Raw genomic sequence first — 25,935 nt, 5'->3', positions numbered from 1 at the left:
AGGCAATCCACCCGGCTCGGCCTTCCAGAGTTGCTAGGCGTGAGCCACCACGCCCGGCCAGAATCCCCACTCTTTCCCTTGCTGGCTGTGTGACTTTGGATACATAACTTCCCTGGGTCTTGATTGTCTCATCTGTAAAACTGAGTTATAAATAGCAAATCCCTTCTAGGATGATTGTGAGAATGAGCTAATACCTGTAAAGGAACAGCCGCGGGGTAGTTGTTAGTACATTTCTGAATTACTGTACACAGTCACATGTACACACAGCGTTCTTTCTTAACCTTACAGGAATCAGGGCGGGCGCTGCCGCGCGTCAGCCGCAGCACTCGCGGTCCCGCCTGGCACCCGAGTTTCCGTCCTGCTTTCACTCAATCTTATCTAACTTCTCTCCGGCGGACTTTTGGGCTAATTCCTTGGTTTTGGTTTCTGGCGTAAAGCCGGGAGTCCTGGAACCGGATCCTAACCGCGCGCTTGTCTCCAAGGCAGCCATCTTCTGAGAATCATGGTTGTCGGGTCCCGCCCCGAGTCCACGCGCCACGGCCCGCATGTTCCCGGCACCTTTTGTAGGGTAAAGACTGGGAACCGGACAGCCGCGGACCGCACAGTTCAGCCCCACTGGGCGAGCCGGCTGCAGAAGGCACCAGAGAGCGGGCTAGCACGCAGAATACCACACTCAGCACAGTAACCCCGAACCTGCTCGGCACCCCCGAAGCTTCGCTAGCTCCCAGGAGGCCCCTCCCCGCCCCGCAGGCCACGCCCCACCCCCAGGCCCGCCCCTGGACACTGGCTCCGCCCGCCCTCCAGTTGCTGTTCAGGCGCGCACTGCGGCTGCGCCGGCGTCTGGGGCTCTCAGGCCCTGGCGCCGCGGCTCTTTTGTTTCCCAGCCCAGGCGGGCCGAACCTGAACAGTAATCGCCGTCGGAGTCGGATTGAGATATAGATTTAGGAGTGCCAGGGGCCGCCGCGTCACACACGCCGGAGGGAGCGCGACCCCATCCGGCCCGCGGTGCTGGGACCCGTCCCCGGCCTGCCCGATGGGGCGCGCGGCCCCGGCGATGCGCCCGAGCCCGGCCCCGCGCCCCCGGCCCCGCGCCCCCGGCCCGCCGTCCCCGGCCCGCGCTTCGGCCTGAGCAGCGCACGTCCCAGCCCGCCGCCCCCCACCCGGTGTCTTCGGCCCGCGCGCGCCATGGAGCCCGGCCGCGGTGGCACTGAGACCGTGGGCAAGTTCGAGTTCTCGCGCAAGGACCTGATCGGACACGGCGCCTTCGCGGTGGTCTTCAAGGGCCGCCACCGCGAGGTGAGGCTCTGGCTCGGCTCTTGGGCCGGACCGTAGCCCAGATTCCCGCCCAGGATTCTCACCGGGGACCCCCACCAGCCCAGATCCCCACCGGGTAACCCCGGTGGGACCCCCCACCCTCGATCCCTAGCCCGGATCCCCGCCTCTAAGCTCTCACCCCGGATTTCCAGCCCGGCTCCCTACCCGGGACTCCCACCCTTGATCCTCCGCCCGGATTCTCACCTAAGCCCTCAGACTGTATCTTCAACCCGAGACCCTCCCTCTCCGACACCCATGGAGCCCTCCCCTCTGTATTTGGCCAAGGGTGGCCTGGCCCTGAGGGTCCACGTTTGGTTTTCAGAAGCATGATCTGGAGGTCGCGGTCAAGTGCATTAATAAGAAGAACCTCGCCAAGTCCCAGACGCTGCTGGGGAAGGAAATCAAGATCCTCAAGGTGAGCTGGCATTTTGGGAGGGAGGATGGTGGGGAGAGGGTGGTGGGTGAGTCCTCACCTCACTCTCAAAACTTGAATTTCTGTCCTAGGAACTGAAACATGAAAACATCGTTGCATTGTATGACTTCCAGGTAAGGCCTCTGGACTGCTGTCTGCTGCTTAGGGTGGGGCTTGGGGTGGGTAGGGGACAACAGAAGGAGCTAGGCACCTGAATGCAGAGACAGGGCATGTGGCCTACCCAGGTCTGAGGCCTCATGGGGACTGGGAGACCCCATCTTTGATTCCATCTGGAGCTTGGGCTTCCTTTCTGTGTGCTGGATTTCTGAGGCCTCCAGCTGTTTGCTGAGAGGTTAACCATCCCCCCGCCTCCCCGGTGGTTGAGTGGTTGAGTTACTTTGACCTTGTGGGGTCTGGCCACAGTGTGGCAGGTGGTAGATCCACTCTTCTTGGACGTTTAGCCCAGTGACCCTGCCTGTTAGTGTGGTGGCCCAGGCAGGCCACCTCAGTCCTGGGAGCCGACCCACCTGTCTGGGCCGCCTTTTGTTTGTTGACATTGCTCCAGTGGGCTGGCATTGGCCATGCTCTCCTTGCGTCAGACGTGGGGGGAGGGGCCGCAGGAGATTCCTTCTTGCTGGCAGTTGAGTAGGAGATAGCCACAAGGGTGGCGGATGAGGCCACCTCAGGCCTGGCCTAGCTGGCCCTAGAAGGCAGGCCAATGGATCAGCTATCTTCCCACCTGCCCCTCAGTTCCTGAGGCTCAGTGGCAGGCAGGGTTGGGGAGCCTAGATGCCTGGCTTAGGGACCAGGAGCCCAAGGCGGCAGTTCTGCAGGGCCAAAGTGCTGACTAATGGTTTTGAAACCTGTTTACTGAGGCCACAGCCCAGCTCTGGCTGAGGGAGGTTCCTGGCCTGGCTGGCTCTGTTTTGGTGGCCTCCTCCCTCTGCTGTCAGAGCTTTGCTGTGGCCTTGGGGGCCGTGGCTTGTCAGAAGGTGATGTGCAAGAGGGCCTGGGTCCAGTGTGACAAGAAGTACCTGGAAATTCAGGCACATTGTGTTCTGGGTCCAGGATGGCCACCCCCACCTGCTCTCACCTTCCCTCCCTCTCTGCCTCTTCCCACCATCTTTCTTTCTCTCTTTCCCCCTCATCCCAGTTTCTGAAGCTTCTTGTCAGGGCCATGGCCCACTTGGTGTATGATGCCTGTGGAGCCAGAGTGGAGTGGGCAGCCTGTCTCTACACAGTTGCAGACCCCATAGTACCCCTTCTGGGCCACACCACAGGGTTCTCTGCAGGGCTCCTTAGAAGTTCAGTGCTGGGGCCGCTCCAGGGGGGCCTGCTGGGAATTGGGCAAACAGTGGGCTGGGCCCCAGGTGACTGTCTGCATATCTTTGTACATCCCCATGGGGGCCGCACATGCCTCGCTGTGGGCCTCTTCCACTCCTCCAGCACTGCACAGTGCTCTTCACCTACCCAGCAAGTGCTGGGAAAAGCCTGGTGCAGCCACTTCACATTCTTTTTTATTTGAGACAGAAACCAAGATTCAGAACAAAAATAATTGGTTTTTAAAAATCAGTAATCAGGGCGGCGCCTGTGGCTCAAGGAGTAGGGCGCTGGTCCCATATGCCGGAGGTGGCGGGTTCAAACCCAGCCCCAGCCAAAAAAAAATCAGTAATCAATGATTGGGCTAAGAGAAAACAATTCCCAGGCATTTCAGATGGCAGCATAGTAAAGGTAGTTGTCCTGTCCCTCTCCAGATGGTGTCCTACTGTGTTCACTTTAGAAGCACGATGGATAGTGGGTTCTGAGCCTCTGGGGATGCCATCATCATAAACAGGTGTTCTCTCTGCCATCCCCCCTGCTCTGTACTGGGATAGTCTTCACTTATGAATGCAGCCACAGAAGGCTCTGTTCCTGCACGATTGCCCCTCGTGCTTCCTCCCCAGAGGTTGCCACCTGGGAGTGACATACCTCAGAGCCAGCCTCTGTCTGCAGCTAGGTGACTGGTCCCAGTCCTGGCTCTGCTTTGTGCATGGGTGGTGTCCTTGGGCAGCTCCTGTGTCTTTCTCTGTGAAGTAGAGACCCAAGGTTGTGAGAAATGAGACCAGATACCCTTCAGTCATAGAGACCACCACTATGTCTAACACAGAGAGGTGTTAGTTGCTGTCATGACTGGGGCCGTGGTGGTGATTCGTGGCCCTGTGTCCACTGCTCAGTTTTCTGGTGCCAGAATACTATGTGCCTGAAGTCTTGTTGAAACTGTGGCACATCAAACAGTACGGTAGCCACTGCTGCTTGCTCTTTCCCACAGTGTATGTGTACACAATGCATCCTGTAGTAGGATCCCTGGCTAAGAGGGATGCCTTTGATCGGATAGCTATTGCCAAATTGTCGTCTAGAGAGGCAGCACCGACAATCACTCAGCCTTGTGTCCAAGTGCTGTCTTCTACATCCTTGCCAGGAGGGCAACTCTCAGACATTTTCATCTTGACCCATGTATGAGGTGGAAAATAGCATCTCTTATGGTTTTGTTTTTCATCGTGAGTGAGCTTCAGTGTCTCTTGATGTGCATGTGAATGTTAGAAAGGCCTTCTTTCCTCTGCATATATTTCTGACAAACTATTGGTCCTTTTCTTACTGAGTCTGAAGGTTCTGTGGTTTATACCATAGGCCCTGAGCCATACTGCCTTTCTGAATCCTGATACCACCATTTATCTGTATGACCTTCAATCACCTCTTGATGCTTTACTTTTTTTAGAGTTAGGGTCTTGCTCTTTTGCCCAAGCTGGAGTACAGTGGTATAGTCACAACTCATTATAACCTCAAACTCCTAGGCTCAAACTATCTTCCTTCCTCAGCCCCCTGTGTTAGGACTACAAACGTGTGCCACTATGCCTAACTCATTTTTAATTTTTTTGTAGAGGTGGGAGTCTTACCATGTGGCCCAGACTGGACCCTTAGTTTTCTTTTTCTTTTTTTTTTTTTTTTTGAGATAAGAGTCTCAAGCTATTGTCCTGGGTAGAATGCCATGGCATCACAGCAACCTCAAACTCTTAGGCTCAAACGATCTTCTTGCCTCAGTTTTTCTATTTTGTAGTAGAGATGGGTCTCGCTTTTGCTCAGGCTGGTCTTGAACTCATGAGCTCAAGCTATCTACCCACCTTGGCCTAATCCAGAGCACTAGGATTAGTCGTGAGCCACCGCATCCAACCTGTTTTTTTTTTGTTGTTGTTGTTCATTTGTTTCAGAGTCTTACTTTGTCGCCCTCGGTAGAGTACCATGGCATCACAGCTCACAGCAACCTCCAACTCTTGAGCTCAAGCAATTCTCTTGCCTCAGCCTCCCAAGTAGCTGGGACTACAGGTGCCCTCCACAATGACTGGCTATTTTTAGAGACAGTCTCACTCTTGCTTAGGCAATCCACCTGCCTCAGCTCCCAGAGTGCTAGGATTATAGGTGTCAGCCACTTCTCCCAGCCTTAGAACCTTAGTTTTCTTACTTATGAAGAACTATAATGGAGGCTGGGCATGGTGGCACCTGCCTGTAGTACTGGCTACCCAGGGAGGCTGAGACAGGAGGAACACTTGAGCCCAGGAGCTCAAGTCTGACCCTAACAACATATGGATATGTGGTATCTGGGGATAAAAGCCAAAACAGAACTGTAGTGGTTGTGATGACAACTTTAGTATGTTAAGTGTTTAGAACTCTGCCTGTCAGGTGGTGCCTGTCACTTAATAAGTGCTATATGAATGTTACTGATTTGTGGGAGCTCTTCATATATTAAGAAAAGCAGCCCTTTTGTGAGGTTGCAGATATTTCCTCCCATGTTGTTTGTTCTGCCTGCAGCTTGAGTGGGGGCAGGATATATAGGCTGTCTTGAAACTCGTTGGTACCAGGCTTCAAAGCAGGGTCCAGATAGTTCTGGAAATTGCTTGCAGAGTTGTGTGTTAGAATATTGTTTGTATGTCTTGAGATTGTTACTTATATTGTTGAGTTAGATTTTTTTTTTTGTTTAGGTTTTTTTAGGCCATACAAAATGGTAAGATTTATCAGGCTAGCGTGAGTGCCTGGGAAGTGGGTCACTTGGGTAATGTTCTTTTCTGAGCCCACCAGAGCCATGGGAAGCACCTAGACACCTGGCCTCCACACTGAGGGTGGAGTGTGCAGTGTCTGGACTTGTTCTTCCACCAGGAGAGTGGCCACCACTGGGATGATTAGGGTGTGAGACTTGGGAGCCAGGCCCAATTCTAGCCCAGTGTGCCCTGGGAGGAGGGGTAATAGCCACTCCTGTTGGTAGTGACCCCCCTCCAGGCCAGCATGTCATCCAGTCAGTTCCCTGCAGCCACAGGTCTTGCTGGGCTTCCTAGATATGGCTCCTCCGGGGCCACTGTGGGCCATGTGCTGGTGGGGCCCCAAGTTAAGGGCCTGTACTCACCATTGGTCTCTTTAGGGCAGCACCTGCCCTGGCCTGGGGGTCATGGGGATACTGTGACTAGGCTGTGACTTTCGAGAGGGTAGGAGGCTGCCAGACCAGAGTTGGGATGATCTCTGCCTGCCTGGGGGCAGAGTGCAGGCTGCATTGAAAGCTGTTGTTACCAGGCTTCCAGGCAGGGGCAGTCCTAGAAGTCGTCTGCAAAGTTGTGTGTTTGTATGTGTTGTTTTATTAATCTTTGGGTTTTTTTTTTTTTTAACTTTTTCAATCATAGAATAAAATTAACATATTGGAAAGTACAAAACATAGATGGGGAAATGCTTACTGGAGCAGGCATCTGTGGGGTGGAGCGCATCCCGCATCCCGCATCCCCTGATTGCTGGATTCTCTCCCATCCAAGAGAGCCCAGCCCTCACCTTGTAGTCATTCTCTCCCCGCTCTTTTCCGTTTCTGTCTGAGCCTGCTCCTGACACCCACAGCCTCATTTACTTGTCTTTAAGCCCAGCAGTGGAATCTCAAGCAAGCTCACATTTGCGGCTGTTTTTCTGTGTGTGGTAGGTGTTGCCTGTTCATTGCTGTGTGGTGTCCCATGGTGGGACTATTCCCTGGCATAAGTATCCCTCCTTGGATGGAGAGGGTGCTTGGCTGGGCTGATGGATAGAAATGTGAACAGGGGGCGGCACCTGTGGCTCAGTGAGTAGGGTGCTGGCCCCATATGCCGAGGTTGGCGGGTTCAAACCCAGCCCCGGCCAAACTGCAACAAAAAAATAGCCGGGTGTTGTGGTGGGCGCCTGTAGTCCCAGCTGCTGGGGAGGCTGAGGCAAGAGAATCGCGTAAGCCCAAGAGTTAAGAGGTTGCTGTGAGCCGTGTGATGCCACGGCACTCTACCCGAGGGCAGTACAGTGAGACTCTGTCTCTACAAAAAAAAAAAAAAAATAGAAAAGGGTGGCGCCTGTGGCTCAGTTGGTAAGGCGCCGGCCCCATATACGGAGGGTGGCGGGTTCAAACCCGGCCCTGGCTGAACTGCAAACCAAAAAATAGCTGGGCGTTGTGGCGGGCGCCTGTAGTCCCAGCTACTTGGGAGGCTGAGGCAAGAGAATCACTTCAGCCCAGGAGTTGGAGGTTGCTGTGAGCTGTGTGACGCCATGGCACTCTACGGAGGGCAATAAAGTGAAACTCTGTCTCTACAAAAAAAAAAAAAAAGAAATGTGAACAGATAGGGTGGGTCTTTGGAGGAATGTGTGGTTTGTACCTCCCTGCAGGGTTCCTCCACACACATGCCCCCTGCACTGGATGTGTTCCCTTTTCCTAAGCAGCATCATGTCCTTGGAGGGTCCGGGGGCCCTGCTCCCAGTAGTGAGTAGTGCTGGCCCCAGGGATCTGCCTCAGACCCCTGCTACTGAGTGCACAGATAGTTTAGACCTCCAGGTCAGGGAAGGGGGGCTGGTGAGGTCCCAGGGAACCAGCGCACAATGGGTGGCTGAAGGTGCTGCCCAGATAGGAGGGTGGGTCTTCCTGCTCAGGGTGGGTCCTGCAGCTTTTCCCTTTTGGGAGTTGTCCAACAGAATCCAGCCTGGGTGTGGGGAGCCATTCTTGTCCGGGCCATGACTGTGGCTTTTGCTATCTTCTAGAGCCAAGAAAGACAGCTCTGGAGGAGTTAACTAGGTCAGCGCCTGCCCACCAGGCCCAGCCCAGGATCACCAGACAGGAGTAGGGCTGACTGAGGGTGGGGAGCTGGATCCTATTAAGTAAAGCACCTTACTGCCCCGGGGTGGGGCAGCCTCCTACGTGCCCAGACGCCCGTGCCCTGCTGCCTGTGATTCCTGGCTCTGGTGCCAGCTGTGCATGCACATAGGGGGCAGCAGGTCAGTTTGCTAGTGCCAGCTTTGTCCCCAGGGCCTATCCAGAGATAGAGAAGGTGTGGATTTTGTTCTCCCTTTGTAAAGGTTTTGCTTTGTTGTGAACCTCAAGTCAGTCATTCCCTCCTTTAGGGGGTAGCCTCATGGAGTGGTCAGGAGTTGGTTTGGTCTGGGCTCAACCCTGTGGCCAGCTGTGTGCCGACCTCTTTGCCCCATCCCTCCCATGAGATGGGGCCTGCCTCCCAGGCTGGGGGTGCTGGCTGTTAGGACGTGAGTTCCCCCCCCTTGCAGCCGTGTGTGCTGTGGTGTGATGGACTCCCCTAAAACTGCCCCACAGAGCCAAGCCCTCCTTACCAGGAGGAGTCTGGGAGGCAGTCTTAGTCCTTTAGGTATCCCAGGGAGGTGGCTCAGTGCCTGGAGCCTGCCCGGCCTTGTTCCCCAGGGGAGCTTGTGAAAACCAAATTTAGCTACACAGAGGTGGTGGAGTGGAAGGAACCTGATGCCCTGTCTGGGTTCTGATTGGGTAGGGCTGGTCAGGGGCAGCCTGGCTGTGACCACCAAGGCTGTGTTCTGACCCTTGGACCCCCACAGGCCTGAGAGAGAGCCCTGAGCTCTTCCTTGGGGAAGGCTGGGGGCCTCACAGGGAGGCTGAGATGGCCACAGGTGGAAGGGAGGGCAGGGGCTAGTGGGCGGCCGAGGGTTGCCTCCTTCCTGGGGCACCTGCCACTGGTGCTGGCCCTGCTTTGGTCCCACTATCTTTTCTGATCTTTGCCAGGGCTGGAGGCAGCTTGCTGGGCTTTCCGGGCAGGCGATGCAGCTACCTGTTAGCAGGTGCAGAGGTGGAAGAGGTATTAGCAGGGCAGAGATAAAGGAGGGGGTATGCGTCCTGGGCTGGCCTTGCCCCTGCCCAGTGCAGGTAGCCTCTTCTCATCTGTAGCCAGGCCCTAGTTGGTATAGCCAGAGGAGCTTCCAGAATGCTGTTCTATGGCACCAAGGCCCTGATACTGTGAGGGGAGGTGGATGACCCAGCACTGCTGATCCTGTATCCTATGCCCAGGTGGACTTTCTGGGGGGAGGCTGAGCACAGCCGAGGATAAGAGATAGCCATGGTTTCTGCTGAGAGACTGATTTGGGCAGGAGTGCCAAGAAGGCTGGGGTGCTGGCATCCTGCAGCCCAGTCTGCCATGTGCCCACCAAGCGTCTGCCCCCTTCCAGGAGGTGGCACCCACCTGGGCTTCAGGAATGCAGGTTTGGAGGGAGTTGCATTTGTGAACTTGGCCTCAGGGAGCGTGGAGTGTTCTGGCTGGGGGAATGTGGGTTGGCTGTGCGGGAGCAGCTTCCCCACAGACAGCAGGAGGGGGAGCTTTGTGGTAGGGCCCATAGCCCTGGGGCAGTGGCAGTGGGCACTTTATTGTCTATAGTGCTGGGGGGTAGTCTCCTGGGAGAGTGGAGGCTTTGGTCGGTGTCTTTTTTTTTTTTTTTTTTGCAGTTTTTGGCCAGGGCTGGGTTTGAACCCGCCATTTTCAGCATGTGGGGCTGGTGCCACAGGCGCCACCCTGGTCTGTGTCTTGCACTGCCCCCACCCTGCCCATTCTTGCATTCCCTCCAAGACCCTCCCATCTTTGTCCCTCTTCCCTGTGGGTCCTGGTTTTGCTGAGGGGGCTTGGGGCTCTGGCACGAGGGTCACACTCCAGGGAGTGGACCTGCGAGCGCTGCCTCCTGTCTGGCAGGGTGACCCAGGGCAAGTGAGAGGAAGGGAGGCTTGGGGCACTTCACAGGTTCACTGGGGGGGCCCCAAGGAGGATGGGAGCAGGTGCAGAGCAGGGAGTGGGTGTTGTGTCTCTGTAGCTATTTCTGGTTCCCATCCTTCTCCCTGTAGCCCAGGTAGGAACCTGCCCCAGGGTTACCTCTCCCTGCAGCTGGCCTCGGAGGTACGGGCAGGAGGTGGCTGAAACTCAGTCCCAGGCATACTTCCACCTGAGGGAGGCAATGAGCCTGGCAGGGCTTGCTTGTGGGCAGGTCCCCTAGGCCATGCCTGGGGTTTCAAAGTGTCACTTTGGCCATGCAGTGTTAGAAGGGCTGCATGCCCAGGATCAGCTCAGCCACCTAGGGAGTTGCCCTCCTCAGCTTGCCCCTCAATGTCCTTGACCTGGCCTACAACTCCTCTGCTGGCACACATCTGGGGATGGGGGCCTCTTGCATTTCCAGGTACATCACCCAGCATCACGTGTCTGTCCTCACCCCCAGTCCTGAGCCTCTGCCTTGTTCCTGCCAGGGTAGGGACATTGCGTGTCCCAGAGGGTTGACAGAGCAGGTTCAGGAGGTGGGGGGTGTCTGATAGTCAGCGCTCCCTTGCTTTGCGACTGGTGCACAGCCACCTGCAGCCTCCAGCGTCTTGCTTGGGGTATGAGTTGGGATTGCCATGGAGCGGCCCTGAGTGTACGCTGGACATGGGCTGTGTGGGTGAGGGGTTGGGTCTAGGCAGGGCTCTGCCCATTTGTGGGGGTCTCGCTCCCATGTGTGAAGGCCTCGCTCTTAGACTGGCAAGGCTGTCCCTCACTAGGTATTAGGGCATTACCGGGTGTGCTGTGTGTGGGAGGGAGCAAGCTGCTTGTAGGCTGTCAGGGAAGGCATGGTGGGCTTCTGCCAGTGGCTTTCTCCATTTCTTTTTTTTTTTTTTGCAGGTTTTGGCCAGGGCTGGGTTTGAACCCATCACTTCTGGTATATGGGGCCAGCGCCCTACTCCTTTGAGCCACAGGCACCACCCAGGCTTTCTCCATTTCATAGGGACAGAGAGGGAGGATGTGGGTGGTGCCCCTGGCAGAGGTCTGCATACGGGCCACGCTGAGCAGGAGCTGGCTGTGCCCTGTGTGTGCCCCTTGTTGGAGGGGGAATCAGACCCTGGAGGTGGTGGCTTGATCCCCCAGCAGGCCAGGCTGGGAAGGGAGCGGGATGCCCCATAGCCTCAGCCTGGCAGCACCAACCTGTAATCTGTCAGTGTCTTGATTCTGGAATCAGGAGCCGGGCAGTCTCTGGGTCTGAGGATCATGGCTGGCTTGCAATTCTGGCTCAACCCTTCCCGCTGGGTGGGGACAACAAGCTGAGCCTTATTAACCGCAGGCCAGGGGCCTTTACCCAGTCATGACAGAGACCTCTGTGATCACAACAGGCACCTACTCCAGAGCCCACATGGGCTACAGGCACTCTTGACTCTGGCCATTGGATAGCTAAGCTCTGGTGCAGTGGGGCCCCCATGCCTGGCCATGTCTGCTCTGCTGATAGCCTGAGAGCCCAGCAATGTGTTGAGGGCAACTTGAGTCTCAGGTGGTGCTTCCTCCCACCTGTTACACCTCTTTTTGTCTTGTAGGAAATGGCCAATTCCGTTTACCTGGTCATGGAGGTGAGTGCCATGGAGGGCCTGCTGGAAGGAATAGTCTGCACCCTAAAGTAGGGTAGCCCCTAATTGCCTGGGGCCAGGGTGGGTGGGTAGCTATGCTGCTCCTGTATCCTTGGGCTAATGGCTATAGCTGGACTTGGGGGAGACTTGGTGGGCATGGCTGGAGTTTTAGGGGGCATGGCTGGGAACACATGCTTGCGGTGCTCTAGGGCCCAGGAGCAGCATCAGGTGTGGGAGTAGGGAGACAGATGGGGCTGGGAGGTTGTCTCCAGGCCCTAGCCATGACTGACTTATGTCTCTGGTCTTCTTCAGTACTGCAATGGTGGGGACTTGGCTGACTACCTGCACAGTGAGTAGACATGCTCATCCTGGCTCAGCTTAGACATGGTCTAGTCTGAATGTGCCCCTCTGTTCGGGCTGCTGGGCCTTCTCCCCGAGCACCTTCTGGGGGTGGAAAGGGTAGCCTTAGGCCACTATCTATCCAGCTGTCTTCCACATGCTCAGGAGAAGGCTGTGACCAAATAGCTAGGTCTCTGATTGAGGGGAGGGCTGCTGAAACAGGACAGACCAGTGCTTGTGTGGTGGGTCTTGCAGTGGGTGCTGCATGTCGTGGCTGGGAGGGTAGCATCTGGCCTTAGCTTAGTGGACCTGGTCTGTGAGGCAGCAGGTGTTGGTGCAGGGGGCCTGGTGGGGGCTGGCGCTGAGGAGGACACAAGTGGGGTGGGAGCAACTGCAGTGTTGATGGGGCCTGGTCAGGTGGGTCTGAGCTACAGGTGCTTGCTGGGTATGGAGGTGAGAAGTACATTTGGACAGCCTTCCAAGTAGGGTGTCTTAGTGTTCTGAGGCGGTAGGCAGACAGGTGATTCAGGAAGGATGGAGTGGCCATCTGTCCATGTCTGTTGGGGCTGCTATAGCAAAGTGCCCTAGGCTGGGTAACTTATGAACAGGTTTATTGCTCACAGCTCCCAGGGCGGGGACATCTGGGGTGAAGGTGCTGGAAGACTGCAGACAGGCTCCTGCAGGCCTCATCCATGAAGGCACTGAGCCCACTGATCTGATCACTCCCCAATGCCCCATCACCTAATACTGTCACTAGGGGATTTCAGCACACAAAGTTTGAGGGACACATTCAGACCATAGGACCATTCCTGAGATCGGGGAGTTCAGAGCTTCATATTAGCCAGATGGCAGGCCTATGTCCAGAGCCAGGGGAGATGAGAAGGGCCAGGGAACAGAACTGGAAGAGGAGAGGAGCCAGCAGGGCATTTTGTGGGTGGGGGCTGTAGTGCTCCTGCTCTGGCATCTTTGCCTTCTGTGTTGGGGACTGTGGTTGGGGACAGGCTGGCTGGCTGAGCCATCAGGGCAAACTAGAGCCCTTCAAACTAGCCATCAGGGCAAACTAGGGTCCTTCATGATATGGCCTGGGTAGTGCCCTCTGACAGCTGGCCAAAGCCAAAACCAAAGGATGCTGGCCCTGGGTGCTCTGGGCTGGCAGCTGCCCTGGCTTGCCACGTGGCCAGGGCATGCTAGGCCTTGCCACCCAGTGTTTACTCTCAATCTTGTGGCTGCCATGCTGCCTGCTGGGACAGTGACCTTCAGTGGCTAGGCAGTCCCTGGCTGGTTTTCAGGCTCCACAGGTGTCAGGTGGGAACCAGGCCCACTTTCAGTTGCCTGTGAAGACAGGGAGGGAGGTTGGGAGGTACAGGGGCTCATCTGGAGGGCTGGTCTGTCTTGGGGGACTAGTTGTAAGGCTGTCAGGGGTGCTTATATGTTCTGTGTGTGTTTGTGTCCACATGTGTCTGTATGGCTGTCTGAACATGTGTGTGCAAGCATGAGTGTGAGCCTCTAGGTGTCTGAGGAGAGACCTAGCCCTGGAGTGGGGAAAGGCAGGGGGTGCTCTGTCCACTTGCTATTATACTTTTGAGTTCTGGACAGAGAGGCCTGGGGGTCTAGGTCTGGATTTAACGTGAGGTCTCCCTTAGTGTGTCTCCGTGCTGTATGTGCAACCTGTGTGCTGTGAGTCACAGGGCTCAGAGACCAGGAGGGGCCAGCCTCACCCCTATCGGGCCAGGACCCAGTGGGTAGTGAGCAGGGTTGTAACAGGGGAGTGACAGCAGCTCTCTAAGTTGCAAGATGGTCTGCCTGCCACCTGATGAGCAGGCTGGGGCCAGTCTGGCCTTTACTTCCCATGTCTACCCAGGGAGTGGGGTACCTGGGTGCCCTCTTAGCCACATCTCCCTGCAGCCATGCGGACTCTGAGTGAGGACACCATCAGGCTCTTCCTGCAACAGATTGCTGGTGCCATGCGGCTTCTACACAGCAAGGGCATCATCCACCGTGACCTGAAGCCCCAGAACATCCTGTTATCAAACCCTGGTGGGCGCCGGGCCAACCCCAATAACATCCGCGTTAAGATCGGTGAGGCTCATTGGGGTCATGCCTCCCCGGGCAGTTCCCAAGGTGGATGACCCCAGGCTGCGGCTGTCCTGATGTGTGTCTTTCCTGCAGCTGACTTTGGGTTTGCTCGGTACCTCCAGAGCAACATGATGGCAGCCACGCTCTGCGGCTCCCCCATGTACATGGTGCGTATGGCCCTTGCTCCACTGGGTCCCCAGGGCAGCAGGCCAGGCCCAAGTGACTAATGCCTGGCAGGCCATGCTCTGATTGGATGGTCCCTGGCTGGCACCTGTTTGTGGCAAATGAACTCTGGTGCCTGTCCTGTGCGTGGTACTGACCCGTGTTTCTGGTGCTGCAGGCTCCTGAGGTCATCATGTCCCAACACTATGATGGGAAGGCAGACCTGTGGAGCATCGGTACTATTGTCTACCAGTGCCTGACAGGGAAGGCACCCTTCCAGGTGAGGAGTACCAGTATCCCAGAGGGGCAGGGGTCAGGGTGGCCCTCGCATTCTGCACTGTAGCTCTGGCTGATAGCCCCTGTCCTGCCTGCCCATCGTTCGCTGAGATCCCATGGGCCTTCCTTGGTGGCTCACATCACTCTCTTGCTCAGAGCTGAGGCCACATCTCTTGGTGGCCAATTCAATGTTCCCAGTGTCTCACCAGCTTTCGCTGTGTGCATGTGCATGCATAGGTCTCCTCTTTGTCTTCCCTTGCTGCCAGGGCTGGCCGTGACCCACTAAATGGTGCTGTAATCTCTAGCATGAGGGTAGTTTATGTGGGAGTTATGCCAAGGGCTACATATGGACAGCAGGGTGTGCCTCCTGAGCCACCAGTAACCCTGCCCTGTTCTGTCTTGGGGAGAGCTGACCACCTCAGGGGGCATTAGCCCTGTGAGGTCCCCTGCTGCATTCAGTTCTTGGACAGTGTCAGGCATGGCAGGTGCCCAGGGAGTGTGTGGGTGGCTGAGTTGAGTGTGTATGTTAGAAACCAGGTCCACCAGGCAGGGCCAGTGCTTGCGGGGTGGGGGAATAGATGGCTATTAATTTCGAACAGCCAATAGCCACGGCACCACAACCCTGGATTGTACCCCGTGCCTCAGCTCTTGGAGGGGAGGGTCAGCTGTCCCTCTTCGCAGCCCATGGGGCCTATCAAGCCCAGGAACACCCCATAAGCCACACTCTGGTTGGGGGCCAGAGGTGGAGTTTGGACATAGGCATATGGTCTGGACCTGGCCACTGACCTTTGTCCTTACCCACCAGGCTAGCAGCCCTCATGACCTTCGCCTGTTCTATGAGAAGAACAAGACGCTGATCCCCACGTAAGCACTTCTCCTACATTCCTCCTTCTCCCTGGGGCTTTCTCAGCGGGCTCCATGGTCAGCCTTGTGTTCTCTTGGCCTCATGCAGTATCCCACGGGAGACATCAGCCCCCCTAAAGCAGCTGCTGCTTTCTCTGCTCCAGCGCAACCACAAAGACCGTATGGACTTCGGTGAGCATCCTGCTGCGCAGGCTTGAAGGGAATACAGCCCAGGTTACCCTCCCCATCCACTCATGCAGCCTTCACTAATTCCATGGATAGCCCCATACCACACTGGGACACTGGTCCCTCTGAAAGCTTAGCATGGGCAGCAGGCACAGTCTCCAGCCGCTGTCACCTGGCATCCTGGGACCGCCTCTGGCCTGTGGGATGGCACTGAGACCCCCAGGGCCCTTGGCTTCTCATCCATCCAGAGGCTACCAGGCCCTGGTTTTATAGTGAGATGTGCTGCTGGGAAGACCAACCTGGGGCAGGTGGATGATGGTGGCCTGGGTTGAACTGGGTGGCCAGGTATGTTAAGAAGCTGCCTGGGGGCTCTGTCTCTGCGCCCAGCCTGGTGTCACAGCCAGCTACCTGCAGATGTGGTCCTCCTGAGACCTTACCCCTCTTCCTGCAGATGAGTTTTTCCATCACCCTTTCCTCGAGGCCAGCCCCTCAGTCAAGAAGTGTGAGTGTCTATGGGTTCCCTGGGCCCTTGGCAGGGCCTGAGTACCCTCCCCACAGGTCTGGCCTGGCCCCTTATATTGGTCTAGGGTTTGGGTGCAGCCTGCTGCAGCCCCTCTGGGAAGGAGGGGGCCACAACCTCCTCCTGGGAGGCTTGGGAAGGGTAGAACTGCTGAGGGTCTACGCAGGTCACAGCCAGGGGGTGAGCTGGGGGGTGGTCCTTTGGGGCAGCTGTGGGTGAAAGGTGTAGTTCACCCCTGCCCCCCCGGGCTGGTTCTGGGAGCAGTGTCCTCAGTGTGGGAGTGGCAGGATACTACAGGCTGACCCACACCGCTCCCCCAGCCCCACCTGTACCTGTGCCCTCCTACCCGAGCTCCGGGTCTGGCAGCAGTTCCAGCAGCAGCTCTACCTCCCACCTGGCCTCCCCACCGGTGAGTCTCAGCCCCAGCCCTGGCCCCACTTGGGCACCTGCCCTGATTTCTCTTTCTGTGTGAGCCCTGAGAAACAGATGAGTGACCATGTTCTCTGGGGAATGTTGAAGCATTAGAAATAGATGAAATCCTTTCTGGCACCGACTGGTCCTCCTCATATCCAGAGGCTGATGTCAGGGTCTAGTCTGCAGGGGTATGTGTACTGTGTTGGCTGTTTGGGGCAGAGTCCTGGGACCTGGCAGGTGCACCCCTTCCCCTCCTATCTCCCATCAGACTCATGGTGCAGGCCTGGGAGTTATGGTGGTGCTTAGTGACCAGGGCTTAAGCCCTGTTCATCCATCTGTCTCTCTGAGCACTCCTCCTGCGGTGCTATGTTTGGTCATTGAGGCATCAGCATCCGGGTCCTCCTGGGATGACTGTTCTGGTGAAGTGGGGCAAGGTGACCCCTGCACAGCTACCTTGGAACCCCTCCTGGGTGTGGTGCATTTTTCGGCTGTGGCTTCGGAGTTGGCCACAACCAGGCCAGTGTATGTTGAGCCTTAGCACAGTGCTGTGCTCTGTGGAGCAGAACCCCTTGTGGTGGCTTCTGTACCAGACACCCCCCATAGCACCTTTTCACACAGCTGTAGTAATGGAGAAATGAATGGTAGAGGGACAGATGGTGGACACGTCCAAACACGGCCTCCATATAAGCTTTGGGTCAGATGGCTTCCTTTGGCTAGGGTGGGGGGTGCTCCATGCAGGCTACTGTTCCAGGGGTGTCAAGACCAGTCTTCATTGTGGCTTTTGGAAGTTTAAGGAGAAGAGCAGCCCATGGGAAGAAGAACACACAGAATCCCTTCCTCAACCCACAGGGGTCCCTGGTCCTAACTGAGGACCTAGGCTAAACTGGAAGAGTGAGATTTCCTCCCCAGGGTGTCAGGGGTCCCTGGGACCTGGCTGACCAGCCCTTTCTCTGACCCCCCAGTCCCTGGGGGAGATGCAGCAGCTGCAGAAGACCCTGACCTCCCCTGCTGATGCCACTGGCTACCTGCATGGCTCCCGGGACTCAGGTGGCAGCAAGGACTCCTCCTGTGACACAGATGACTTTGTCATTGTCCCAGCCCACTTTCCAGGTCAGGGGCCTGCTAGGCAGGGGGTGGGTAGATGTGTGTGGTCCAGACCTATTTTCCATCTGTGGGCATTCAGGATGGGCTTCTGGGAGTTTCTGGCACAGCTCAGCTTGGCCAGGAAGGCCATCTCTGTTCAAACCACTCCTACAGGCAAAGGCAAGACTTCCCAGTGGTCAGTGGGTAGTCACTGACCCCGGGCCCTGGTCCTGGCAGGCAAGGGCTGCTCCTGCCAACCCTTGGGCCAGGACTGCACCCTACAAATGTGTCATTCCCATGCTGGTTGGAATGCTGGTACTGAGGCTTGTGAGGGGGAGGCCTGGGGGTCCTCTGCACCTTTCAGAGCCCTGCATTCTAGCAGTTCCTCTCTTTGTCCTTGGCTATCCTGAGAATCCAGGGATCAGGGATGGGTTGGCACTGGCCATGGGGTCCACTAGAAGTGAATGGTGCTCACTGAGCTCTGGGCACCTGCTGTCAACCCAGCTCCTGGAGCCCCTCACCGTCTTAAGGATAGCAGGAAGATAGGGGCAGAGCCCTCTCAGTCAGGAGCCTGGTGTTCTGGAAGGGTTTGGGCCTAGACTGGGAGCTGTGGATGCCTGGCCTCATCCTCCTGCCTAGAGCTGGCTAAGGGCTGGGGGCCAGGGACCCAGGGTCTTATAAGTGCAATGACACAGGGGGAGCACAGTGGGAGTGGGGAGCAGTAGGGAGTGCAGTGCTCTGGCTGTTCCCTGCAGAGTAGGGCTGCAGGATGGGGCTGCTGTGTGATCTGGGGGCCCAGGTCTGGAGCTCCCACTGTGGGGAGAAAGACAGAGGGGCAGGAAGGGCCAGAGTGGTCAGAGAGGACTTGTAGTCCAGGCTTGTTGTCTCCCACCTACAGCTGACCTGGTGGCCGAGGTGGCTGGTGCCAAGCCCCCGCCGGACAGTCTGATGTGCAGCGGGTGAGCTCCTCCCTGAGCCTTCTGTTCTGGGGAAAGAAGTGGCATCCTGGGAAGTAGCCAGTATTACCTCTGCCTGGCTGTCCCCCTTCCTGGGGTCAGGCAGTTGGGGAAGGGCTGATATCTGCAGTGCCCTCTGTGGGCCATGCACTGCTAGAGGCTTGACAGCCCCCCTGCCTGGCCTTCTGCCCCTCTAGGAGCTCACTGGTGGCCTCTGCTGGCCTGGAGAGCCATGGCCGGACCCCATCTCCATCCCCACCCTGCAGCAGCTCTCCCAGCCCCTCAGGGTAAGAGGGGCCCTGGCAAGGGGCGCTGTGAGCCAGCCCAGAGTAGAGGCCTGACATCCTATCATTGCCATGGCCTCCCGTCCTGTGATGCCCATATGCCCTGCCTTGTTCAGGCCTGTAGGTCTCTAGGCTCTACTTGGAGGGTCCAATGGGGATCATAGTGGAAGGGCCAGTGGTCAGGAGAGGGAACCAACCCAGGACTCCAGGTCAGCACCACCATTGCCACCTTAAGCCTGCTGGGTAGGGCTGGCCCAGCTGGTGCTGCAGGTATCTCCCATTGGTTGGCTGGGTACAAACTGGGGGTCCAGGATAGAGTGTGAACAGGCTGCAGTCCAAATGGCCACAGTGCAAAGGTGGGGAAGTTACCTTTTCCAGAGTTGGCAGGTGGCCCAGGGTGGCCTGTACCTGGGTGTAGACCTGTGTTTTATCTGTTCTTGGTCCCTATGACCTTGACTCCTTTCCCACCACAGCCGGGCTGGTCCATTCTCCAGCAGCAGGTATGGTGCCTCTGTGCCCATTCCAGTGCCTACTCAGGTGCAGAACTACCAGCGCATTGAACAGAACCTGCAGTCACCCACCCAGTACCAGACACCCCGGTAAGTTCAGGGTCCCAGGGAGCCAAGTGTGTCCCAGGTCATATGGCAAGAGCCATGTTGCAGCCCCCCTGGAGAAAGCAGGGCCATCATGCATGCACACTTGTGCAGGCTGTGCACTGACTCAGCAATACCATTCCCTTTGTCAGCATAGTGGGATTCTGCTTATTTTGACATCTTTCTGATATATGCCAGTAAAGTGTCTTGAGTTTATAAAACCTATATTTTGGCACATATCAATAGACAAAAGCATAATGGAGTGCAGAACCCCTTTTCTGTAATTCATGGAAGGCTGTGTTGGTTGGTGGTTATCCTTAAGAGGGCCTGTACTCTCAGGGTGAGAGTGCCTTGGGAAGTGCTGGGATGCTCTACCCTCCTGGTTGTCACCTCAGCAGGATGGCAAAGGCTCAGGCCCTATCCTGTGGCCTTCGGCAAGGCTATCGTTAGGGCAGAACACAGTGATAAGGAGTTTCTGGCATCATGCTGGCCATGTGAGGCACGTTCTCACATGCGCCTCGTCTGCAGGTCCTCTGCTATCCGTAGGTCGGGCAGCACTAGCCCCCTGGGCTTTGTGCGGGCCAGCCCATCACCTCCAGCCCCCACAGAGCATGGAGCTGTCCTGGCAAGGAAATTGTCCTTGGGCGGGGGCCGGCCCTATACGCCATCTCCACAAGGTGAGCTGTGGGCAGGAACTGGCAGGAGGGGCTAGATGATTGATGCATGGCCTGTCACAGCCTGACCTTGGCCTCTCTTCCCTAAGTTGGGACCATCCCTGAGCGCCCGGGTTGGAACAGGGCACCCTCCCCACAAGGAGCCGAGATGCGGCCTGGCAGGTCCCCTCGTCCAGGTGGGTGCTACCTGGGGTTAGTGGGGGACTGGGCTCATTTGCACCAGGCCCTGCCTGTCCTGTAGCCCTTGTTTCTTACAAGTGGAAGGATGAAGGTGGCCTGTGAGATGGTTTAACAACCCCAAGCCTTGCAGACCCTGACTCATGCCATGTATTTCTTTGGAGCAGAGAGTAGATGTGCCCTCCAAGGGTGGCTGGGAGGTCAGAGGATAAATTGAGGGATTTAGCTTGTGTTGCTCTAGGAGGTCTCTATGCAGTGGTCATGGCAACAGTGGTGCTGTCCTGTCTGGAGGGCTGCTGAATGGTGACAGGCCCCATGTCCACAGGCTCCTCTGTACCTGAGCACTCTCCCCGCTCCTCTGGGCTGGGCAGCCGCCTGCACAGCGCCCCCAACCTGTCTGATTTGCACGTCGTCCGCCCCAAGTTGCCCAAGCCCCCCACAGACCCCCTGGGCACCATGCTCAGCACCCCACAGGCCAGCCCCCCCCAGCCGCCCCATGGGCTGCCATCTTGCCGGACCCTGCGTGGCTCACCCAAGCTGCCAGACTTCCTGCAGCGGAACCCCCTACCTCCCATCCTGGGCTCCCCAACCAAGGTAAAGGATAGGGTGGGCATGGCCATCCTGGGGGGCGGCTCTGTGCCTCAGTTCCTTTTTCCCTGGCCACAGCTATGTGTCTCTGCTGGGTCCTTTAGCTGCTGCCCTCTTTCCCACCTGTCATGTGTGCTGAAAGAGGCTGCAGGTGAGAGTGATTCTCAGCTTCATTTCTCCTCCCCGCCCCAGGCTGTGCCCACGGTTGACTTCCCTAAGACCCCTAGCTCCCAGAATCTGCTGACCCTCCTGGCTCGGCAGGGTGTGGTGGTGACACCCCCAAGGAACCGGACTCTGCCTGACCTCTCAGAGATGGGGCCCTTCCAGGGACAGCAGCTGGGCCCTGGCCTGCGGCCTAGCGAGGACACCAAAGGCCCATTTGGCCGGTGAGTTGAGGTGGGGGCATGAACATGGATTCTTGATGGTGTCTTCCCAGTGTTGTCCTGCTGTGAGCTCAAGGGTTAGAGTCTGGGTCCTTCTGTGGCCAGCCTGGTCACTCCCTCCCAAACCTCTGCATCTGGATGTGAGGTGGGTGGCAGTGGTGCCTTCCCCATGAGAGAGGGAAGATGATGTATGTGCCTGGCCTGGAGTAGGCGCCAGTGAGGTTGAGTCAGGATAGGCTGGGCCCGCGCCCTGCAGGTGCAGCCCCTGCCTTGCATATGTAACAAGTGCTGAGACCCCTAAGTCATAAAACGCCTTCCCGCAGATCGTTTAGCACCAGCCGCCTCACCGACTTACTCCTGAAGGCTGCATTTGGGACGCAGGCCCCAGACTCCGGCAGCACTGACAGCCTGCAGGAGAAGCCCATGGAGATCGGTGTGTGTAGTGGGAGGGGCCTGGGGGGAAGGAAATAGGCGAGGGCCCCTGGGGACAGACCTGATCTGGTTGTTGTTCTCCCAGCACCCTCTGCTGGCTTCGGAGGGAGTCTGCACCTGGGAGCCCGTGCTGGGGGTGCCAGCAGCCCCTCTCCGGTGGTCTTCACTGTGGGCTCCCCCCCCAGTGGGACCACGCCGCCCCAGGGCCCCCGCACCAGAATGTTCTCAGGTGAGAGCTGGTTGGGGCTGAGGCTCTGTCCCTTTTGGGTGTGGCAGCATTTGGGCCAAGGGGAATTCCTTTAACTCAGAGGTCTGTGACCCCAGGGCCGAAGACTGGCTGAGAAAGCCGCTTATATCTTGAAAAACCCACAGTATAGAGACATTGGCCTGATGGGAGGACTGGGGCATCCTGGTGGGCATTCTGTGGTCCAGTGCCTGTTATGTCTTCGGCTGTGGCTTCAGGGCCCAACAGCATGTAACCCAAGGCCCATCTGGCACTGGGGTGGAGGAGTCCTGGTATGCCCCTTACCAACCGTTTCCCCACAGTGGGCTCTTCGGGTTCCTCCTCTGCCCGCCACCTGGTGCCTGGGGCCTGCAGCGAGGCCACCCCCGAGCTCCCTAGCCACTGCTGCACTTTTGCTGACCCCATTACCGCCAACCTGGAGGGGGCTGTAACCTTTGAGGCCCCTGACCTCCCTGAAGAGACCCTCATGGAGGTGAGGTGGGGCCGGGGAGGCAGGCCTGGGATGGCTTCATTCCTGCTGGAGAGGGTGCCTATACCTTGCTGCCGGGATTGCATGTGGGGGTCCAAGCTCCCTTCCCCAGCTCATCCCTGGGGCCCCTCCTAGCTGGCATCCAAGCCCCTGACCCTGGTTCTCTCCAGCAAGAGCATACGGAGACCCTGCACAGCCTGCGCTGCACGCTCCTGTTCGCACAGCATGTCTTGGAGATCGCAGCCCTGAAGGGCAGTGCTGGCGAGGCAGCTGGGGACCCTGACTACCAGCTTCAGGAGAGTGTGGTGGCCGACCAGATCAGCCTGCTGAGCCGCGAGTGGGGGTGCGTGCTGGCCAGGGTGGGTGGTGGTATCAGCCTGAGGGCCAGGTCCTGTGCCTCTGACAGACCTACTGCCCTGCAGCTTTGCGGAGCAGCTTGTGCTGTATCTGAAGGTGGCCGAGTTGCTATCCTCAGGCCTACAGACTGCCATTGACCAGATTCGAGCTGGCAAGCTCTGCCTGTCATCCACTGTGAAGCAGGGTGAGGCCCCAGGGTGCCCAGGGTGTAGGCCCAGCCATGCCAAAGCAGGAGATGGTGTGGGGGAGAGTGGTGGGGATCAGTGAGGCCCCCACTGGTCCTTGGGGCAAGGCCCAGCTGTAGAGTGGGGTGTCAGACACAGTTTGCCAGACGGCCAGCCCAGCCTCACACTGAGAGATAGGGAGGGCCCTGGACATGGTGAGGAAGGGGCATGTTCATTACCTGTGTCCCTGCCTTTTTACCCTCTTCTGCTCTCTGATGCCCACACACCTGCCAGGCTGGGTGCTCGGGGCAGAGCCTGTGTTCCCAGTCTATCCTTCGGCCTGCTGATGGTCTGCATAGGCTCCGCCCTTTTCTTCTTCGCTATCATAGTCCCCTGCTGAGGGAGGGCCAGAGCTGACTAGCTGCCCCCCACAGTGGTGCGCAGGCTGAACGAGTTGTACAAGGCCAGCGTGGTATCCTGCCAGGGCCTGAGCCTGCGGCTACAGCGCTTTTTCCTGGACAAGCAACGGCTCCTGGACCGCGTCCACAGCATCACCGCTGAGAAGCTCATCTTCAGCCATGCCGTTCAGATGGTACGGGGCAGGCAGAGGCTGGGGGTGTCCAGGATGGATGCCCACAAGTTTGTGGGCTTTGGGGTGTCCCTAGCCCAGCTAGCCCCTGGAAGTTTCAAGAATATAACATGATGCCCCCAGTTTCCTCTATGATCCCACAGTATACTTGTGTTTGGCTTGGCTTTTGACCTCACTTGGGGGGCCTTGCGTGTCTGTTGTACCTGCTGCATGTGGGTCCTAGCCACAAGTTTCCTGAGATTCAGTTTCCCCAAATATGATTCAGAAATCTGGTCTTCAGCTTCCAAAAGAGCCGTCTCAGGCAACCCAATGCAGGCACGTGCAGGGAGCCAGGGGTAGGTGGGAACCTGTGGGGTAGCACCTCTTTTTTAGGAAAATTCATGCACACAGTAAAAATCCAACTGAAACTATAAATATAGAGAGAGCTCCTCCCCACATGCCCCAGCTGCTCTCTCCCCCTGGCAGGAGTGACCTTAGGCTGTGATAGTGATGCTGATGGTGCTATAGCTGTGCTACTGGGCTGCGGTTTGGCTCTGAGCAGCACCTGTAGCCTGCACAGGGGCTTCTGGGGGTGGGCACTGGTGCCCCCATCAGATCTCGGCACTGTGCTGTCCCTGGAGCCAGTCGAGGGCCCAGACTCTGTCCTTGCCCTGCAGGTGCAGTCAGCTGCCCTAGATGAGATGTTCCAGCACCGTGAGGGCTGTGTGCCACGCTACCACAAGGCCCTGCTGCTTCTGGAGGGGCTTCAACACATGCTCTCAGATCAGGCAGACATTGAGAATGTGGCCAAGTGTAAGTGCTAGGGCTTTGGGGGATTTAGGAGGTACGGGGTGGTAGGCAGGGCTCAGCCAGGGTGGGTACCCTGGTGTCAGCCTCATGCTGTCTGACTCCTTCCTGTCCCTTCTCCCCCCACAGGCAAACTCTGCATTGAGCGGAGACTCTCGGCCTTGCTGACCGGCATTTGTGCCTGACCTCAGGGCCTGGCCTGCTGTGCCCAGGGGTTGGATGTCCTCTGCCAAGCCCCAGGGGTGGGTCAGCATGCCGGCTGGACTGAGCAGGACACTGAGTGGAGCCACACAGCTTGGGGGGGGTCTCCACCTCCTGGGCTACCATTTGGGGCAGGGACTGCAGGACACTGGGCTAGCTGCCTGCCCTGCAGGTAGGAATCTCAGAACTTGTCCCTCTAGCTGCCCAACGGCAGGCTCAGTACCCAGAGGTGGCAGGTGTGTGTGGACGTCCACCACTGGGAGACCCCAGGGAGCCCCCAGGACAAGCAAGTCCTCCAGACAGCGTTGCTGACTTGAAGCCAAAGCAAGATTTTCCTCACGGCCAGACCTGCACAGTCACCCTGCCCTGGAAGAGGGGTGCAGCCTCCTGGCTTCCCACCTCCCCAGGAACCTCTCTGAGGTACCCACCCAGCTTTGTAAATCACCCGAGCACTTTACCCAGTTTGAGATTTGGGAACCTTGGCTTCCTCTCAGACTGCCAGGAGGTGGTTCCTGGTGGCTGTCCCAAGGCGTTTGTACATGTCCACACATGCAAGCAGAGACACCCTGAGCGTGTGTGGGCATGTGTATGGTGTACTGGCATGTCCAGCCCCCGTGTCTGGACCTTGGGAAGAAAGCAGGCTCCACTGTGCATGGGGCCACCATCCAGAGGGGAGACACGGTCCTCTTGTTCAGATGTTCTTTTAGGGACAGACAGCTGGAAGCACCATGCTTCTAAACCCAGAATAGACATCGTAATTTTTCACACTTTATTCCTAAAATGTGTCTTACTTTTATGCAGCTCATTTTTTCTTTAAAGGAGAAAACTTATGGGTGTTTCAGAAATGATTTTGGGAGAGTGGGGCCTGGGCTAGGCCAGGCTGGAGGCAGATGGCTCTGGGGCAGGTGATGAGACTGCTCTCTGGGTAGTTGCTGTGTGTGTGCCTGCATCTGGCTCTGTCTCCCACTGTTCTGCCCTGTTTCAGAAGCTGGGTAGGCACGTGCAGCAGCCACCCCACCTGAGCACGGGATGGGCAAGGACAAGCACACGTGCAGCAGGGAATCTCACCATGCAAGAGCCCCAGCTGGCGTTCCTGGTCTGTCTGGGTGTCTGAGCTGCTCCTTGGCAGGTGGGCATAGTGTGGGTCTGGTTCCTCTCAGCCACATCCCAGCAGCTGCCAAGGGGTCCAGAGAAGACTGCCCTCTGGGTTTCCACCTGCATCCACTTGAATGTATCCCCAAGAGGCCACAGTGCTGGGTCCTGTACTCGAGGGTGCAAAGGTCATAGCCACACACACAGACAAGATACACACACGTGTTTTTCTTTGCAATACTTGAAATATTGCCACTGTGCTTGGACTCAAGAAGAAAATTACCCGCTGACTTGTTTCTTTTCTTATCACCATGATGACTTTATTTTTACCTTGCTGTGCGTAATGTTAGTATTTATTATTTTGTGGCTGACTGGAATCCAGAGCCACTGGGGAGCTGGTGCTGCTGGGAGCCTTGCCTGCTTCCTAGTCCCTTGTTGATTCTGTTGGCAGCCACGTGAGCCTGTCTACATGAGTCTGAGTGGGTTCTGAGTGCCCCAGCCTCACAAACGCTGCCTCCTGGTTGTATGTTCTCCACGAAAGACCCTTTGTCTATTTTGAAACAAATTTTGTGTGATCCCTGCCCTTTTGCGTTATGTTGTGTAATACCAATTTAAGGAAATAAACTTTTGGAATTG

General features: G+C 57.1%; 1 protein-coding gene across 3 annotated transcripts; it reads left to right on the top strand.

Moving 5' to 3' along the window:
• Window positions 1-835: 835 nt before the first annotated feature.
• On the top strand, window positions 836-25,935 carry ULK1 (unc-51 like autophagy activating kinase 1). Of its 3 annotated transcripts, XR_008379433.1 has the most exons (29): window positions 836-1,296; window positions 1,637-1,729; window positions 1,819-1,860; window positions 11,382-11,414; window positions 11,724-11,760; window positions 13,656-13,829; window positions 13,920-13,993; window positions 14,167-14,268; window positions 15,070-15,128; window positions 15,217-15,299; window positions 15,745-15,795; window positions 16,134-16,222; window positions 17,190-17,337; window positions 18,209-18,269; window positions 18,464-18,553; window positions 19,024-19,149; window positions 19,672-19,820; window positions 19,907-19,993; window positions 20,320-20,588; window positions 20,775-20,968; window positions 21,289-21,398; window positions 21,483-21,626; window positions 21,944-22,113; window positions 22,281-22,453; window positions 22,533-22,651; window positions 23,066-23,223; window positions 23,877-24,012; window positions 24,136-24,627; window positions 25,193-25,935. XR_008379433.1 is itself a non-coding variant. In XM_053587333.1 (28 exons), the coding sequence occupies exons 1-28, from the start codon at window positions 1,186-1,188 to the stop codon at window positions 24,189-24,191; spliced, it is 3,120 nt and encodes a 1,039-aa protein (XP_053443308.1). In that variant the 5' UTR covers window positions 836-1,185; the 3' UTR covers window positions 24,192-25,935. The 3 variants fall into 3 exon arrangements, 2 of the variants coding, with proteins under 2 accessions (XP_053443308.1, XP_053443307.1); XM_053587333.1 differs by having other exon boundaries at window positions 19,690-19,820; window positions 24,136-25,935; XM_053587332.1 differs by having other exon boundaries at window positions 24,136-25,935.

The sequence above is a fragment of the Nycticebus coucang genome, chromosome 4 (genome assembly GCF_027406575.1).
Source record: "Nycticebus coucang isolate mNycCou1 chromosome 4, mNycCou1.pri, whole genome shotgun sequence".
Classification (NCBI taxonomy): domain Eukaryota; kingdom Metazoa; phylum Chordata; class Mammalia; order Primates; family Lorisidae; genus Nycticebus; species Nycticebus coucang.
The sequence above is the reverse complement of the archived record's forward strand: the minus strand, read 5'-3'. Positions and strand labels throughout refer to the sequence as shown.

Coding starts and splice junctions, on each gene's coding strand:
- ULK1 (XM_053587332.1), top strand. CDS start 1,186: ATGGAGCCCGGCCGCGGTGGCACTGAGACCGTGGGCAAGTTCGAGTTC. Junction 1,297..1,636: donor TCAAGGGCCGCCACCGCGAG/GTGAGGCTCTGG, acceptor TTTGGTTTTCAG/AAGCATGATCTGGAGGTCGC. Junction 24,013..24,135: donor CATTGAGAATGTGGCCAAGT/GTAAGTGCTAGG, acceptor CTCCCCCCACAG/GCAAACTCTGCATTGAGCGG.